The sequence below is a fragment of the Dermacentor variabilis genome, chromosome 4 (assembly GCF_050947875.1).
Source record: "Dermacentor variabilis isolate Ectoservices chromosome 4, ASM5094787v1, whole genome shotgun sequence".
Classification (NCBI taxonomy): Eukaryota; Metazoa; Arthropoda; class Arachnida; order Ixodida; family Ixodidae; genus Dermacentor; species Dermacentor variabilis.
Genome location: NC_134571.1, coordinates 127,930,551 through 127,947,253, shown reverse-complemented (window position 1 = coordinate 127,947,253; position 16,703 = coordinate 127,930,551). Strand labels below are relative to the sequence as shown.

The 16,703-nt window shown below is 48.6% G+C and overlaps 1 protein-coding gene across 2 annotated transcripts in view; it reads left to right on the top strand.

Moving 5' to 3' along the window:
* LOC142579757 (vesicular glutamate transporter 1-like) overlaps positions 1–16,703 on the top strand; it is a 231,426-nt gene that overhangs the window by 108,736 nt on the left and 105,987 nt on the right. For both annotated transcript variants that reach the window (XM_075690304.1, XM_075690303.1), the window contains exon 2: positions 16,473–16,556. In XM_075690304.1, coding sequence (XP_075546419.1) covers positions 16,473–16,556 — 84 coding nt within the window. The remainder of the gene's footprint in view (positions 1–16,472; positions 16,557–16,703) is intronic.

Sequence of the window (16,703 nt, the reverse complement as noted above, 5' to 3'; positions counted from 1 at the left end):
GTGATCTATGGCCGACTCATCGTCGGCGGGAGGTCGGCACTGCCATTGTGTTCAGAGCTTAAAAAATTTGTTCTGAAAGAGAGATGGTGCCCCGAAGACGAAGCTGGGCGGTCACCATCTTACTGCTCGCACAAAGAAACGTTTACCCCCTTCCCTTTCGCTCCTTGCGGGTGTAGGTTCGCAATTGTCACCCTACGTCACTTTACTCGACGCCTATTTTTACGTGACAGGTTCTCGAATAGGGTTTGAACTTATAGACAAGAGAGATGGGAAAGAGAAGAAAGGCATCCCTTTCGCGGACTTAATGGCTGTCGATCTTCAACCGAATGTAATATTTTAGCCAGAAGCAGGAAGTTCTCGCGTTTTTGTTTTGTTTTGTTTTACTATCTCGGCATTTTTATGTTTTATGAGTGTATGTTTGTGTGTAAATAGGGATGTGGGAGGGCGATTGTCTTTTGACAGTTCATGTTTTTGTGCTTGGTATTGTGACACACACCACACACATACGCACAACATCTGCAGACTTGCATAATTCGTTCTGCTCTTAACTTGCTAACTGCGACGGCAAGAGGCTCTGACAGCGGCCACTGGCGCAGTTTTCGATAACAATTACGTTTTTGTGAAGCATACAATGTCGTTTTAGACCACTACACTATTGTCTGGTGGGGCCCCTAAAATGTATGCACAGACACCAACACTCTCAGGGTCTGCCCGCATGAGACGCGAAATCTCGCGCAAAGTGATTAGCGACAAATCTTCCCAACAGTCAGGTGGTATACACGATAGCGCGCCCGGCTTTCAACTATACACTTTGCAGCAGAGGCATAAGTTGGGTGCACGCGCTGGCGAGCACTGTTTTGCTTTTGTTCGCCACGTAGTAAGACGTAAGCCGAGGAAGAGCACGTGACTTGACGACGCGACGGAGAACAAAGACGAACAGAGCAAATCCTGCTGCGAGCTTTTTAACTGATGCCGCATCAAAAATAACAAACATTTCTTTGTGCGCGTGGGACTGGGGTTAGTCAATGAGCACTCAAAACGCGGTGTGCGATGACCGTTGTACCCAGCCCCCTCCCCCCCCCCCCTTTCGCCCGCCCGTCGCTGACTGTTTTGCTGTCACGAAAGCACTTTCAAGTTGTTTGCAATAGGTTTCACGCCTGAAGGTCTCCCAAGAAAGCGCTGGAAATAAAGTTCTGAAATATAGGAGAAAAAAAGAGAGAGACGCCTAACCCACACGAGGTCGCGGGTTCGAATCCTCCACAGCCACTGAGCCACCGCGACGGGCAAGAGCACGAGCGACGTGAAAGCCGTGCATCCGGCCGCTCTGCAGGTCGGTCCGCCTTCGACCGAGTGGCCGGTCTCGTCGGCGGCGAGCTCCTTTCGTTGCCCACCTTCCGCGGAGCCGCGGGGGGAGGAGGCGACGGTGGGCCGGACCGGCGCTTTAATTATGCCCGCTTTAATCAGCGTCGCCGCCGGCGCATGGCATCACCGAGAAAAAGCGGCCTTATCGGCGCAGCGCGTCAGCGCGCCGCGCGCGCGCGTCATTCAATTATTCACGCCAGCTTGCCTTCGCGAAAGACGCTGCTCCACGCGGATCCCGGAGCCGCTAGACAAGCGAACTGATAGCGGAGGCCCCGCGCGGATGAGGCAAGAAGACAAGCTTTGCTGCCTTTCGAGAGCTTAAGTTTCTTGTTTGTTGTTTCAACGTTGCCGACGATGGGGAAGTTGACGCTGGTGACGGCTTGCTTCAGTTGCGCGCGGTCGTGAACAAGGCATGGGATAAAAGGGTGCGAGCGCAACCTGTAGGGACAGCTGCGCGAGCAGTGCACGTGATGCAAGAGAGAGAACGCCTCGTCACTGTAATCTCTTACGTGGCGCATGTCGACCGAAGGCAATAAACAATAACCGGAAAACGGCGAGGGCGCGAGACGTCAGATAAGGGGGTTGCTCTAACAGGGCGCTGCAGAGGTGGAACGTTGATTGCGCGGCAAATGAACAACGATGATGCTTCTCACCGATGGCGCTTTTGCATGAGCACGCTAAACAATGGCTTCAGCCATGTAAATAGCAAGAAAAAAATAAACGAGTACCAGAGTGACGCGTCAAAGAAAGAAGAAAGTGAGGGAGATATAAAAAAAAACAACGGCACGTTCAGTCGCCATTAGCGAAACCAAGACGTGATAGTGAAGCAGAGATAAACTGATTGATTGATTGATTGATTGATTGATTGATTGATTGATTGATTGATTGATTGATTGATTGATTGATTGATTGATTGATTGATTTTAGACCATTCTTGTCGCCTGCTGTGAGGTAATGTCACGCAGATGTGACACAAGTTGAGCACGTAGCTGCCGAAGCGCTTGAATCAATCACGAATGTAGCGCAGGCAGTATGCGAGCAAGTGGATTGGTTGGAATTGCGGTTTAACAAGTGCAGTTCTGTATTTCTGAAGCAGACGGTGCGCCGAAATGTAACAGTGCGAGAACCCTCGCTTACGTGAACTTGATTTGCGCATTTAAGAGCCATATGTCGACAAAACTTATCCGATGCGCCGTCTATAAACGGGTACCTCCTTGCTTCAGAACGCTCAACCGGTTCAAGAATGATTCAATCATTATAAATATCGTCTTTATTGAATTCTCTGTAATGACCAATTTTCGTATGTCTGTGCATTTGCACTTCGAAGGCTTAACGCTTGGGCACGGCGCAACAAGTTCAACAAGGCGTTTGCAACACCCACACAACTCGCAGCAGAATTACATGTGTTATGTTTGTAGTTTGGCGATCATGCTTGCAACGTGCTTTATGAGACAAGAGAGAGAGAGATAAATAGAATAGAGGAAAGGCAGGGAAGCTACCCAAACGCACGTCCGGTTTGCTACCCTGCACTGGGGAAGGGGGGTGTAGGGACGAAAAGAGAGAGAGGGAGATAGAGCGAGCACAGTTTCGCGCACATGTGAAGGTTCGCATCGAGTCTGCACACGATCGCCAATACCTGTCGACGATGAAACGTGCTCGAATCTAAATATAAGGATGCCGAAACACGATCTTTGGTTTCGTAAGCCGTGCCATTTACGCACCGCTTTTGATTCACAGTAACATGATCTGCACAAACGCTGAAAGCTATTGCGCAGAATGGATGCCATTCAGGCTGAACAGGATCTACGTTATCCCCACGCTGTAGGTTTCCCCGTTCAACTATTTTCGCTGTCCTTCCAAAACAGAGGGAAAAAAAAGACTTATCTCAATTTAGACACGCATTGCGCATAGACCCGATGCCCTAACTCCATTTATCCGAGAAAAGGGTAAAAAAACCCGTAAGAACAGGCTATCTATTTTCAGATTCGACAGACTCGCTTTCGACGCGTTCAGTTTTCTCGTTCTTGTCTCAAGCAGCTGAGAGTGCAGTCCATCTTTCTGACGCCAGAAACGCCGCGTCGCGCTTTCTTTCTTATTTTTTTCTTCTTTCACATCATCTCCGGATCCTTCTTTCCCCCGCGCTGACGTGACCATTGTTTCGCGCTCGCCTCTCTAAACCGCAAACGTAAACACCAACAACAAGCGCCTAAGCAATGCGGGCACGAGAAGCCAGGCCGGTCAAGCGATCAATCTTTAAAAGCTGTCTTATCTCTCGGCCCGGAGTCATTTCCCCGCAACCTCGGCGTCTTAGCGACCACCGCTGCTCCTCCTCTCTTTGCGGGGCTCTGGCTCAGTTTCCCCTATTTCCTCCTCGTCCCGTTCTCCGTGTATTCTTCACGGTGCGCTCCGACCGTAGTTCTCTTCTTTTCGCATTCCGCCGGCTTTTACGTGTGCAAAGCGCGCACACACACACACGCACGCACGCAGCAACAAGACTGGCATGGAATGGTATAGAGAGGGTATTGCTTCTACTTCAAGCTGTCTTCGTTTTTTTTTTTTAAACCTTTCTTTCCCCTATCTTCTTTTCTTCGCGGCCCCGTCGGCCACGGACTTGAGCGTTCTATTTCGAGTTCTCCACTGACCTTCCTCTTCTCCTTCCCCTTTCTCCCATTCTCCCTCGGCTCATTCTGCAATTGCCGGCCGCGTGTTCTTATACACTAGCCCTCTTTCACCCTCTCCACCTTTCGATTCCGCATTCCCTCTTTCTTTCGAGTGCATCACCTCTCTCTCTCTCGCCCTTTCGGGAGTGTCTATTTCGGCGATGCGCTGCGCTGTGGCTCGGGCGAAAGAGGGAATGGGAAGGTTTGGGAAGCTTGAGCCTTCTTTCTTTCTTTTTTCTTTTGTTACACAAGATCCGAGGGTTCGGCCAGGTTCGCACTCATCGGGCCCCGACGGCCGCTTCGCTTCCCGACTCGAGCCGCGAGCGGCGGCTGAGAAACCGAGTTTGGCACGGCTTGATTAGATCGGAAGAATCTCGCGCTAAAGTGGTTACCTCCTCTCCCCGAACGTCCCCCCCCCCCACTCTCCTGGAACCTCCTGCCCCGGTTGTACGCATTTCCCTTTTTTCGTAGCTCCAGCGTCGCGTCATTTCTCTTTTTTTTTTTTTTCACCTTTATTTCTCTCTACCATCCTCACCGCGAAAAACGAACGAAAGAAGAAAAAGAAACGGCGAAGAGGAGCCCAGAGCGCGTGTGTCCCGCTCGAAAATCGCATCAGTTCTCGCACGCGACGCGGTCTCCATGGCAACCGGCGCGCGCAGACGGAACGCTCGCGCTTTCGCCTCGGCGTTTACGTGTAAAACGCGAGTTCCCGGCGCTGCCCGTTCCGCTCGAAGTGGCGTCCTCCACGTCGCGACCGCGTCAGTGTGATTGAGCGCGACGCGCGGAGCTTTCTCCATCGTGTCCTGTTCCAGTCGTGTAGTATCACTGCTTCACTTCTTTCATTATTCGCTGCTTCTTCCCTCGGATAGCTCTGCGCAATCAGATCGCAGAGCACTGTCGCCATCGACACTTTCGCTGTGCCGCGCCTTTAAAAGCAGCAGCTACTGCCGACGTAAACGAACCGATGAACTTCACTTCGCGAGTTCGTTATTGCGGATGAAGTCTTGAATGCTTACAGTAATAAAATTTACAGTGTTTCTTTGTTTCTCTTTTTCTTTTCTTTTCTTTCTTTCTTTCTTTCTTTCTTCCTTTCTTTCTTTCTTTCTTTCTTCCTTTCTTTTTAATGCGCAGCCCTAGTCAGAGAGAGCCGGGAAATGTGGGTCCGTATTCACAGGAAGCTCTTACGTATCAAGTCGACATGTCTTGGCGACCGTGTGTAGACTCGGTGCAAACCTTCAGATATACCTGAAACTGTGCTCGTAATACTCCCCCCCTCCCCACTCCGAGGGGAGAGGGGGAGAGTATTTCGGAGCCAACACCCAGGGCGTCTATCCTGGCCCACTGGGTACAACTTCAGGACAATACACGCCTCTTAATTAAAAAAAATAAGAAAACGCTAATGTTCACTTGTCCACGCACAACAATAACAAATGAACAGATGTCACTTTAGTTAAACAGGGTGCTATTCTTTTTTTTTTTTTTCAGGAGCGTACATAAAGGCTCGACTGAGTCCGTACCCCTAACGTCTGTAACAGGGAGCCAAGGCCCAGTCAGGCCTACGTCTTTTGCCTTGGCTTCCCTTTTCGTTTGAAAGAAATAAACATAAAATCAACTCATATCAAAACGTACTCGCTTGCTCGTTATACAGGCCCCAGATTTACGGCACGGGTGAAGAAGATAGCGTACAAATCGTGACGCCAAACTGACGTCATCAACTACGCGGCTTGTGCGCGAAGTTCGGGAGTAGCCATCTGTCTATTATTTGCTTCACCGATAATATGTATTTCTGTCTGAGATACGCAAATATACCTTTAAAGGAATAATCTCTAGGCGAAAACCGATGTAGTGTACCATTTTTAGTGCCCCTGTTACGCGTGTCGACTTCCTACCGCACTTCAGAAGAAGGCCGTGAAATATTAATGGGGTGAACAATGTATGTAATCAGACGTGCTTTATGTTTACGCCAAGATATACATGCGCAATGAAGTAGTTCATATATTTAGTGCGATCAGATAGCTAATCTAGTTCAACTTCAATTTCAGTTTTATTTTACAGAAGTAAAACATACGACATTTCCAAGAAATCTGTTTGGACCCATAGCCGTAGTACCGTCTGCCCTCTCATGGAAGTTACAATGCGTCAGAAGACCACTAATTCATTGGGCAACGAGAAACTTTAGTACCACTCTTCGAAATCTCCGTCTACTGTTTTCCACAATGACGCACGTCGTGTGATAAACTTACTAGGAGTTTTCGACATAACGAATACCTTGGCAAAAGTTGAGCCAACGAGCTCTATCGTTTACATTAGTCGCGCATGTCAGTCGAGACTCATCAGAGTTTGCCGTGACACTTCACCTACCAAAATTTGCACCGCAAGCTTCGCGTACGCACATTGTCACAAAAAAAAAAGAGTACGACACACGGCGCTTATATTCAACACACGCCCCCCCCCCCCCTCCCGCCAAAAAAAAAAAAAAGAATTTCACACTGGCTCAAGCATAATTAGTCGGGCGGCTATCCATATTATAGATAGCGAAAACTTTCATGCGGCAAGTGAAAAGGAAAAGAAAATGCCGTTCTTAACGGGCTGCCAAAGCATGTTGAAATCGGCGACGAAGCTTAATTAAGTGCGAGGAATAACGAAGAAGAAAAAAAGGCGAGATAGAAAAAAGAGGGGACTTCCGAGAAAGGCGTCCACGCGTTCAATATGTCAGCCAGCTCGTGTGGACGCCGCCGATTGCCTCACAAGCAGCTGGGGAGAAAAGGCATTGCGAAAGCGTAGTGCGTGACACGCGTATATAACTCGCGCGCTCAGTATATCGAGTAACAAACAAACAGAGCACGCCTCCAACAACCGTCGCGTCACTCCCGAAAGGCACTCCAGCGCGCGCCATATCTATGCGCAACACTGCGTCCACCGATGCAGCACGCGAATCGGAGGATGCGCCGGGAGAGATCACCTACGGATCGTAATCCCAAGTGGACTGGAAAAGAAAAGAGAAACAGAGAGAGGGACGCGTGCCGGCATCACGGTTAGGCGAAAAGGCAGGCAGGAGAAAAAAACAAACAAAAGAAAACGGGAAAAGATCGGCGAGTCACGCGCGAGTACACTGCTATACGGCACAGCAGCAGCGGCGGCGTCAAGAGATCCGGGAGACAAACAAGACAAAAAGGGAGAGAGAGAGAGAGAGACGGACCCAAGACGCCGGTTTCGGAGCCAGGCTAAGCGGTTCGCGCCGACGCTCGAACATCGAAACTCCATTAGCTCGTTAGGGAGCGAATCCCAAAAGATTAACGAGTCCGAAGGAGAAAGCGCCCGAGGTGGCATGCGCGGCACGATCGGCTTCGCAATGCTGAGCCCTCTCTCGCTTCCCCTCTCCCCAATCTTGTCACACCGGTGCTTCACTTTTCTTTTTTTTTTTCCTTTCTTCACTCGCTCCCGCTTTCGTCGTGTCTTCCCTCGTCTCTGTCGTGGTGCGGCCAGCTTTTACCTGCTTCGGGAGAGGCGTCTTTTGCTGCGCCACTCGCGTCGCGCCTCGCCCCGTGCCGGCGAGGCTGACTTCTCGCTTCTCTCGAGCTTCTTCCTCCGTCGGTCGCGCTTCGCTCTCTCTTATCAATCCATCTATCTGGCGAGCCGCCTCCACCGCTCCGCTTTTATCTCTCCGCGCCGACTCGCCCTCGGTAACAGGCCGTCGCGATCCGCGATCTTGTTGCGTATACCTGGACGCTATAGCCTGCGGAGCGCTCGGGTCGAGTTTGCACACCTGTTATCTTCCGCACCCTCACCAGGAGAGAAAGACAGAAACATAAAGAAAGAGAGACAGAGAAACAGTGATCGCGGCGCGGCACTTGGTAACGAGGGCAGTGGAGAGAACCCTGATGGCGAAGGAAGCTAAGGGAGAGCGGGCCCGAGCACTCGCGCACGCGGCTGGCTAATGCGAACCCCTCTTAATGCTAATGCGTTCCGGCTTGCCCGGGTGTTGCGCCGCCGCGTATATGGCTGAAAGCCTGCGCGGCAATGTGTAGTACGTGTGCCAGCGGGGTGCGTTGGGCGCGGACGGGTGGGGGCGAGGCGGTCATTGTAGCGATGTAGCTGCGTCGACGATCCGCGCCGCAATAACGGGCCGCATGATAACCCCGCGGTGAAACATTCCCTCTTGTCTGGTCGGCACGTCCTCTCGCTTCGTGCTTTTGCACTGGCGCGTCTTGCTTTCTCGTGCGTGTGTGCGTGCGAGTGCGTTCTTTTTTTGTGTGTGTGAGCTGCACCAGTCAGTCACGGCAGCTGTGGCCGCGGTTTTTAGTGGCTCGCGCGCGGTCGTTAGGAGCGGGTCGACTCTGTTTACACCACCGGCGATATTCGACGGGCGTGATGTACACTTTGTTGCGGCAGCGCTCCCCGCGGTTTTCTACTTGGGCCGCAGGCGCCTCCGGTGATGGTCGTCGCAAACGGTATCAGGGCTACAGGGTCTTTTTTATTTAATCTATTTGGCTAATCAGCCTTAGGTCGTCTGCGCTGCCCTCATAGGGGCCCTGGTCCCTGCAACGTTTGTTCCTCCAGCGCATGTTACGCTGTTCGGGCGCAAAGACATCGAAAGTATCCGGCCACTCTGTGTGGCGCGATGTTGAAGCCTAGAAAGTGGGGAGGAGTTTTGCAGATAACACGATAAAACAATAGTTGAGGGCGTGCCTAAAGGGCGCAACAAAGCTGACGAGAAATGTGACATCGACAGTTCCTTCGGCGGCAGGTTCTTTCTGATCCTAGACGGTGCCTTCTTTTCTTGAGTATTTTACATTTATTTAGCCATATTTTTGCGATGACATCGTACCCATGGCAAAACTATAGTAGTTCGTTCCTTAAGAGCAAGGAAAATTAGGTCGTATGAATTGACAAAATGAAAATGATGCAGAAAAGAAAAATTCACGCAGCTACTAACGAAAGATACGAAAGCTCTTGGCGGCTCGCATACTTCAATATAAAATCTCGTGGATAGAAAGCCCACATGTCGGCCCACCGATAACCACAGGAAAGAGACCGCCTTCATACAGCAAAGACGACGAAGAAATGAAGTCACCGTGTATCAGTTGACTTGAGAAGTTTCCCAATATATTGTTGAATAGAGAACAAGGAAGATCCACGAAAGCAACAACACACCAGCACTGACATTTTTTTTCACGTCCACGTCAGCACCATTCCGCAAGATCAGTTAACGGAGAAAATTCCTTAGCCGCTTGTCCGGCGCTATCCCTCGTCCCACTTGCGCGGGCACAAGGGCCACGCACCTCCTGCTCAGCCATGCGCGTGCGCCCTAGAAACGCGAGAAGCATCGCATTTCAGCAGTGAAACCACGGGATCTATCGTGACGTTGAGAGTCATTTCTCGCTCATGTCCAAATTGAAGCGCCGTTCGTGAGCCGCCACAAAGGTATAGACATAGGCCCGGCAAAGATACGGTTCTTTGCATAGTTCGGACGCCTTTACCAGACGACAACGCGAACATTGTTTCTCGCTACCTTCCTCGTGAAAACGTTCTTTCAGAAGCAAGGTTTTTCTCCTCCCCTTTCATGTCATAATGACGGCCGCTAGTAGTTATTTGAAGCCTGCCGCGCATGTACGCACGCATGTACGCATTGACAGAGCCAGCAGGCACCATGCCTGCACTCGCGACGTCTTGTCAACAGTTTCCTATCGTGCGCTGTCTTTGACCTTTTGCGATAACAAAAAAAAAAATCTTCTGACGACGACGAACGCGATCACCTTCGTCCGGGACGCTTATGGTTGTGTCATCGAAACGACCGCGCACCTTCTTCCTACTGTCGACATTCATGCACCGACTGGAGAAAGCTGTTCGCTATCCGTGGGTGTTGAGTGTTTCCCGCCGTCAGAGCAGGATGCCTAATGGGCGTTGGTGACAACAGGCGTCAGTCGGCTCCGAAGGTCGCTGGAGCCACTTTCCCGGCGTACAAACGTGATCAAGTCGGCTGTAGCAGCGTTGCGGCCTTAACGGTACTAGTGATGCGCACGATCCCCACGTCAGCTCTCTGGCTTGTTATTTTTTATTTATTTTACGTGTGGTGGTATGTATATATCTATTATGAAGGACCTAAGAAGATAGTTAAGAGAGAGAGAGAGAGAGAGAGCTGAGAAGCCAGTTTGAACCGGAAGTTTCAACCTGACACTCAGAATTGGGGAGGAATAATGGGAGTGATAGGCAAAATAAAAGAGAAGCGCTCATGAGGAAGACGAAACCCGCTGTTTTAATGTACACCCGAACACCGAAGTCTATTATCCACGTATCTAATCTCAAACCCTTATCGTCTTACCTAAAGCTGGCTTTTCTACAATAACACCCTATGCGCGGAGAAGCCCACTTCATTTACGCACTTCATTTCACTTTGTGTGTACTGAGAATACCTTTGCACGAGGGTGGTATTGAAAAGGTCGACGTGGTGGCAGTGCCTTTTCAGGCATGATGACACACACACGCAAACACACACGCACACACAAGCGCGCGTGCGCGCCCACACGCACCCACATACACATGCACACACTCAGGCACACACGCACGCCCGCACTCGTAGACAGCACGGCGCGTCCGCGACCCTCTTCCTTCGGCAGTGTCTGGGCGACCTCGCGGCGCACCGCAAGGACAGCCCCGCTGAGCGTCGACGCCCGTCGCCCGACCGACCGGGGGCGCAGCAGCTCGCCGCCTCGTGGCCCCCCGTTAATCGGCTTACCCGCCGAGCAGCAGCGCGCTATTCCCACGCCACCCGCGCCACAATGAAGCTAACCAGGCGCGAAGGGAAACTTCATCAGGCGCCGGTCGCGCACGCGCGCCGCGTCCCTCCGTGCTTTGTGCGCTCACTTCCACGGCCGCCCAGTTCGCTGCGAGCTCGCCTGCCTCGGTTGCTGCCGGCGTCGCTTGTGTTTTCTTTGCCGTGCCCTGCTGTCCCGCCGTGCCAGCTTCCTCAATCTTCCTCATCTCGCCTCCGTGTATCGACTGGCTCGGCGTGAAGGCGATTGGGGCGGGGACGGCTGTTTCGGGTCTCACAGCCGCGGACTGCGCGAGCGAGATGGTTCTATCGTGCCTGGTGTCGAGGCGCTGACTCTAGATAGTTTGTCCGAACGCCGGCGATAGTGCAGAAGCTGGCCGCATCCTAAAATTCGTGTAAAATTGGTCGCTGCTGGAAACTTGCCTAACGTTGTGCGAAAAGCTCGCGATGGCACCATTTGTGAGCGCTTGTGCGTGTTAAATTCGCGTGCAGCAGCTAGGACATGATGCACGAGAGATGGTTAGACGCTGTTACATCGTTCGGGTTTGATAGACCGAAGGTTTGCCCCAGTTCCTACATTGTTAGAAGCTGAAGATATCGTGAGACGTACGGGACGTAAACTTATAACCGAAGGTTTAACCGTTTAGCGCAAGCGCTCTGTCTCGGTGAATCGTGGTGCGTGGGAAAATCCTGCCCAAACCGCTCCCAATGTTGTCAGGCTTAAGGGTTCTGGAAAACAAAAACAGCGTCCAATGCTTCAAATGACTTAAAACGATACAAAAGGAAATGTATCGACCGCGTTGGGAGCAGTTTGGGCGATGAAATTGTGTTCACTTGGGTTAAAGCCCTAACAGAGTTTAAAATGCGCATCTTTGTTCGTTTTTTTTTCTCTCTCTCCCTCTGTCTCGTTTGTTCAGTTCTATTTTCATTTTGTACTGAAGCACATTTCAGCTCTGATTACAGTGTGGGCATCGCCTAGCGTGACAGGGACACGCCGACGCGGCGACAGAGTGTCGTGAAATACACAGTCCTCGTGATTTGTTATTGTTACGACTTCATGAAAACTCGTAAACACCAAGCAAGAAGAAAAAGTGAAACAGACTAGCAACTGCCTCCTTGGAATGACAAAAAGCGCACCCAGTGGAAGATGAGAAAATAGAAGTTTACGAAGCAACACATCCAATCGCACACAGATGTGACAAGCACACAAGGAACTAGAGTCGAGCGCGATGCGCGCTTAATGTTTTCAAGCAGCAATTGTCGGTGTGCGCTAGCTAAGCTAACTCTGGCGAAGTAACGCGTGGGTGAACGGTGGAAATAGGTGCCCTGCCTTCGTTGCCACATGTACCTGGCGAATGATACCAGCCAATGACTTGACAAATAGAGAGAGAGAGAGAGAGAGAAATAGAAGAGAGGAAAGGCAGGGAGGTTAAACAGACGCACGTCCGGTTTGCTACCCTGCATTGGGGGAAGGGGTATGTTGACTAAGAGAGAGGGGGAGATAGAGAAACGAATGAGGAGGAGGGGGAAAGCAGGGAGGTTAACCTCACGCACATCCGGTTTTCTACCCTGCACTGGGGTAAGGGGTATGAGGACGAAGGGAGAGAGAGACAGAGGAGATAGAGGAACGAATGAGGAGGAGGGGGAAAATAATTCAGGTTATGTTTAAAATAAGGTCAAGCGCGCTCTAAACCGACACAGACGCGTTGGATATGGCAATGGGATCTAGCTTAGTGGAAGAACGTCACTACGACCAAACGGAAAGGTGTGGGTGTGAAATGACAATTAGTTTGCCTCTGAATTCAATGACAGTGAGCGAAAGAACGACGATGGCATCGTCGTTGATAAGTGGCCGTGAGACGGGTACCATTTCAAATATTCTAACAAGATGTTTCGCTATTGAACTGACATCGTTATTGCTGTGCGTCGGTGTAAAAGTTATCTGCAGCAATTTGCGCGTTAGCATGGATACAAATCCCAATTTATCTTACGTTTCCCGGCGGAAGGGTAGCCAACCGTGCTTAGTTCTCGTTTATGTCTACTTAATTGTTACTCTGTGTCAGTGTATCTTCTTCTACAATGCAGGCGCAATGTATCTACAATTTATCTAGTTCCTCTTCTCTTATTTCTTTTAACCTCCGCAAGGCGTTGAGGTAAAACAATGAAGTTAGTGAAAACTGGCGAACAGCGGTTTGTCTATAGAGGTAGAGCAGCAAAGGAACATGATAAAAAGTCATTGTTTTCTTACCTCGATGCCGCAGCTATTCCAAAATCACCATGGAAAATGCGAAGCCGGTATTTTCGACTGAGTCAAAGCGAAATATGAATTTCCACATATCTCCGAATCTGACTCGGAGTCTCCATCAAATAACGTTTACAGTGCAAACATGTCTACATTCCCGTGTCCCAACAGCTTCCTATAGCTTAGCGTGGGCCCCCGTCTCTTTTTTCGAACAATTTGCGACCACTCCATGGCCCCCGAATTTACTCACTGAACTTGTTTGTGTAAGCACTCCGAATTTTTATCTTCCTGTTCACTCTCTGCGTGACCTACAGGTCAATAACCTGGTGGCCTTTGACAGACTCCCTTTTTTTGCGGATTGTTTGCCTAAACCACAGACCTTGTCGAGCCGCAAATCGAAAAGTACAAAGGCTCACGTTTCATTCTCATACGTTGCACAAATCAGTTCGTGCTTTCATCTCTGCTCGTCTCGCTTGTGTGCGGAAGAGATTTCGTTTGTCTTTAAGTCGACACGGTCCACCGATGATCCTCCGTCGACACTGGATTCCCCCCTCCAGCCCCTCCCCCCAACCTCACTCACTGGGCGGATACGTCGGGGAATCTTGGCGAAGCCGATAACTGCTTTGTTCCAAACTGCGCTAATCCGATCTCGGACAAAAAGTAATCTGAACCATACTCCCCGGGGCATGTGCTACTGCCTTCTGAAGGGAGGGGGACCCGATTGGTTTGCATAATCCCTTTTGCTCGAACAGGGGCGGACAGAGACGACACAATGACAGCAAAAAGGCCGATATGCTTCTGAGGCCAGGTTGACTGCGTTTCACGTGCGCGTATTTTGATACCTGCGCTGTCTAGCGTTCTTTTTTTTTTGTCTTTTCCCTCGGTCGACGCGTCGTACGTTATCGTTATTTTTTTTTTGCTTTATAGCGTTCCGTCATTTTAACACATGCTTGAACGAAACTAAATAACGTTTGATCTATTCCTAGCTTCTTTTTTCTTTATTTTTTGAGGGGATGAATGAGGGAGGGGGACAGATTTGAGACAAAGCTTCACCGGAGTAGCTTGTGGTAATCTTGCGATCTTCGCATTCATCTAAGCCTTAATATGCTTGTCTTCATTGTAAAATCTTAAAATATGTCTCTTAATCCATATTTTCATAGGTGAAAATAATGTTTTTGTGCCTTACCGTAAGTCCACGTCTTCCGCACGATTCTTCCGGAAACGACGTGCAATACTCGTCGTTTACGCGCCCCCTTACGAATCGAGTTGCAAAACATACAAAATTAAGAACACGCAAAGAGCTTTTTGTTATTATTACGGATGGCCGCGTTTGGTTGTGACCATGCAGTTGAGTTTTGAGGTTATCGATTTTGGATTCTGCCAAAGGCCCCGAAAGCTTGTCTTAATTGAGCACAACTTAATGAACACATATGCAAAAATTGGTCTGTGCTTTTACTACGTATTCTCAGAAATTTATCCTTTGGAGAAACGTTTTGGGCAGACAGCGAACGACGTCTGGCGTGAACATCTACGTGAAGGTTTCGAGGCGTTGCACCAGGTGATTTTTTTAATATTATTATTATTATTATTATTACAACAAATCAGTTAGGGGAAGCTCTCAGGGTGAATGAAGGTTCATTAAAAATTGACATCCGCCCTACTTTATCACAAATTTGCAAAGAAAAAGGAAAGAAGAATAACATGCGTGTTTCTCAGAAAGAGAGCATCACGGTTAAAGAACAGTTTGTCGTGGTATGTGGGTCTGAACTCGGAACCAACGCCTTTCCGGAACGGTCGCACTACCATCTGAGTAGTCCAAGGAGGCTAGCAGATCGTAAAGCGAGGGCGAATTAATTGGAAACTCGAAGCACAGGGACAAAGAATATGGCGAACCAGTTCTGCGGAAGACAACAAGCTGAAGGAAGGTTCACGACAGGGAAAGAGATGTCACACAGTGCCCGACTATGACACGAAATTACAAAGGAAACGCAATACGTGTTTCTCAGAAAGAAAGCGTCGCAGTTTAGTAAAGCATCCTGGTTAGCGCAGAGCGAACTGCTAACCAGGAGGCTAACAGATCGCAAAGAATGCTCTTCGGTATAAGGGAACGTCACCTTTTCAGCGCAAAGTTGTTGCCGTCGTAAAACAATTTGATTACGTCACGTTAGCCGATCTTTAGGTTGATGGATATAATGTACTTTTGACTGGCTTGACGGTGTCTGCCGTAAGCCGTTGGGTGCGCAGAGTTTCAAGCCGTGTATGTTTTAGATGAACTGTTTCAACGCGAATGAAAGATTAGTTGTTGCTATTATTATTATTATTATTATTATTATTATTATTATTATTATTATTATTATTATTATTATTATTATTATTATTATTATTATTATTATTATTATTATTATTATTATTATTATTATTATTATTAGTTATTGAAAATGTTTTTGCAGTTGATAGCGTAATTTTATCGCATTAGCTGGATTACTTGAAGAGGCTGACATTGCTTGCACGACGAAATACGGTGTGTTGAGTGTAATGCTGGCTTATTAACATTGTTCCACTAATTAACGTTTTCATTATTCACTTTATGGCACATGTCTCAACGGCAGAGTTGAATCTGAGCAGTAATGGACTCACGTTCGGTTGGCAGAAATACTGGCGTAGCACTGGTTTTGACAAATACGTTCTACAATCTCATGGCAGAATGCATCGACGTTTATTTATTTATTTATTTATTTATTTATTTATTTATTTATTTATTTATTTATTTATTTATTTATTTATTGTTAACGCTATTCAGTGCTTGGTTTATTTCCACAATATATACGCTGAGAATCTTAACCAACTCCTGAACATAGACGGGAACTGCGATAATTTTCGAAGCGGTTATATTCGCGATATATGGCACGAAAAAAATAGTTTTTATCATGGTTCTAAAAAGAAGTAAAATCACCTTGGTTTTCTTTCCGGTACAGATTTTTGATCGAGCTCCTGCACTTGATATGCATTCACTAGAGATACGATATGTGTGCACATTGAGGCTCCTGCGTGTCTGTGATTGTCGAACGCGTTGTATTTATTTTCATTATTGTTTGTAGGATTATATATTCTTGCTTCTTTTCATTTTGCTTCGTTTTGCATTGAGGTTTAGTATTGCATAATATATATATATATATATATATTGTTCTATTTCTTATATATTTTGTATTTCTAAGCGTATACGAACTTGTCGCTCGATTTCTGCTGCTAAAAAACACGTTAACTACGCAAACGTTTACTATGCCCCGGAGGTCCCGATTCAGCCTATGGCTCTGGGACCTCCTTTCGTATTTAACAACCTGTAGCAGCAGCATGTGACAGTAATAGAATTTACATTCTCCGGTTCTGGAGAAGGCTCGAAACTCACGTCACGTGTCTCTCCTGCGTTTTTTTGCAGACGGCTGCCCGATGGTGGGGGCGAGTCGCTGGAGATGCCGACCATCAAGGCACTCAAGAACCTGCCACCACCAGATCTGGTCAAGTGAGTACACCGCACTTGAATTATTGTCCACCAGAGAAAGTTGTTGTGCGCGACATGATAAACTCCTGGCTAAAAGACAGTCGTCCTCCTGCTCAGACTTCGACAAAGGTAGAAAATCGACCGCTTTCCGAATGAGTAACCGTGATT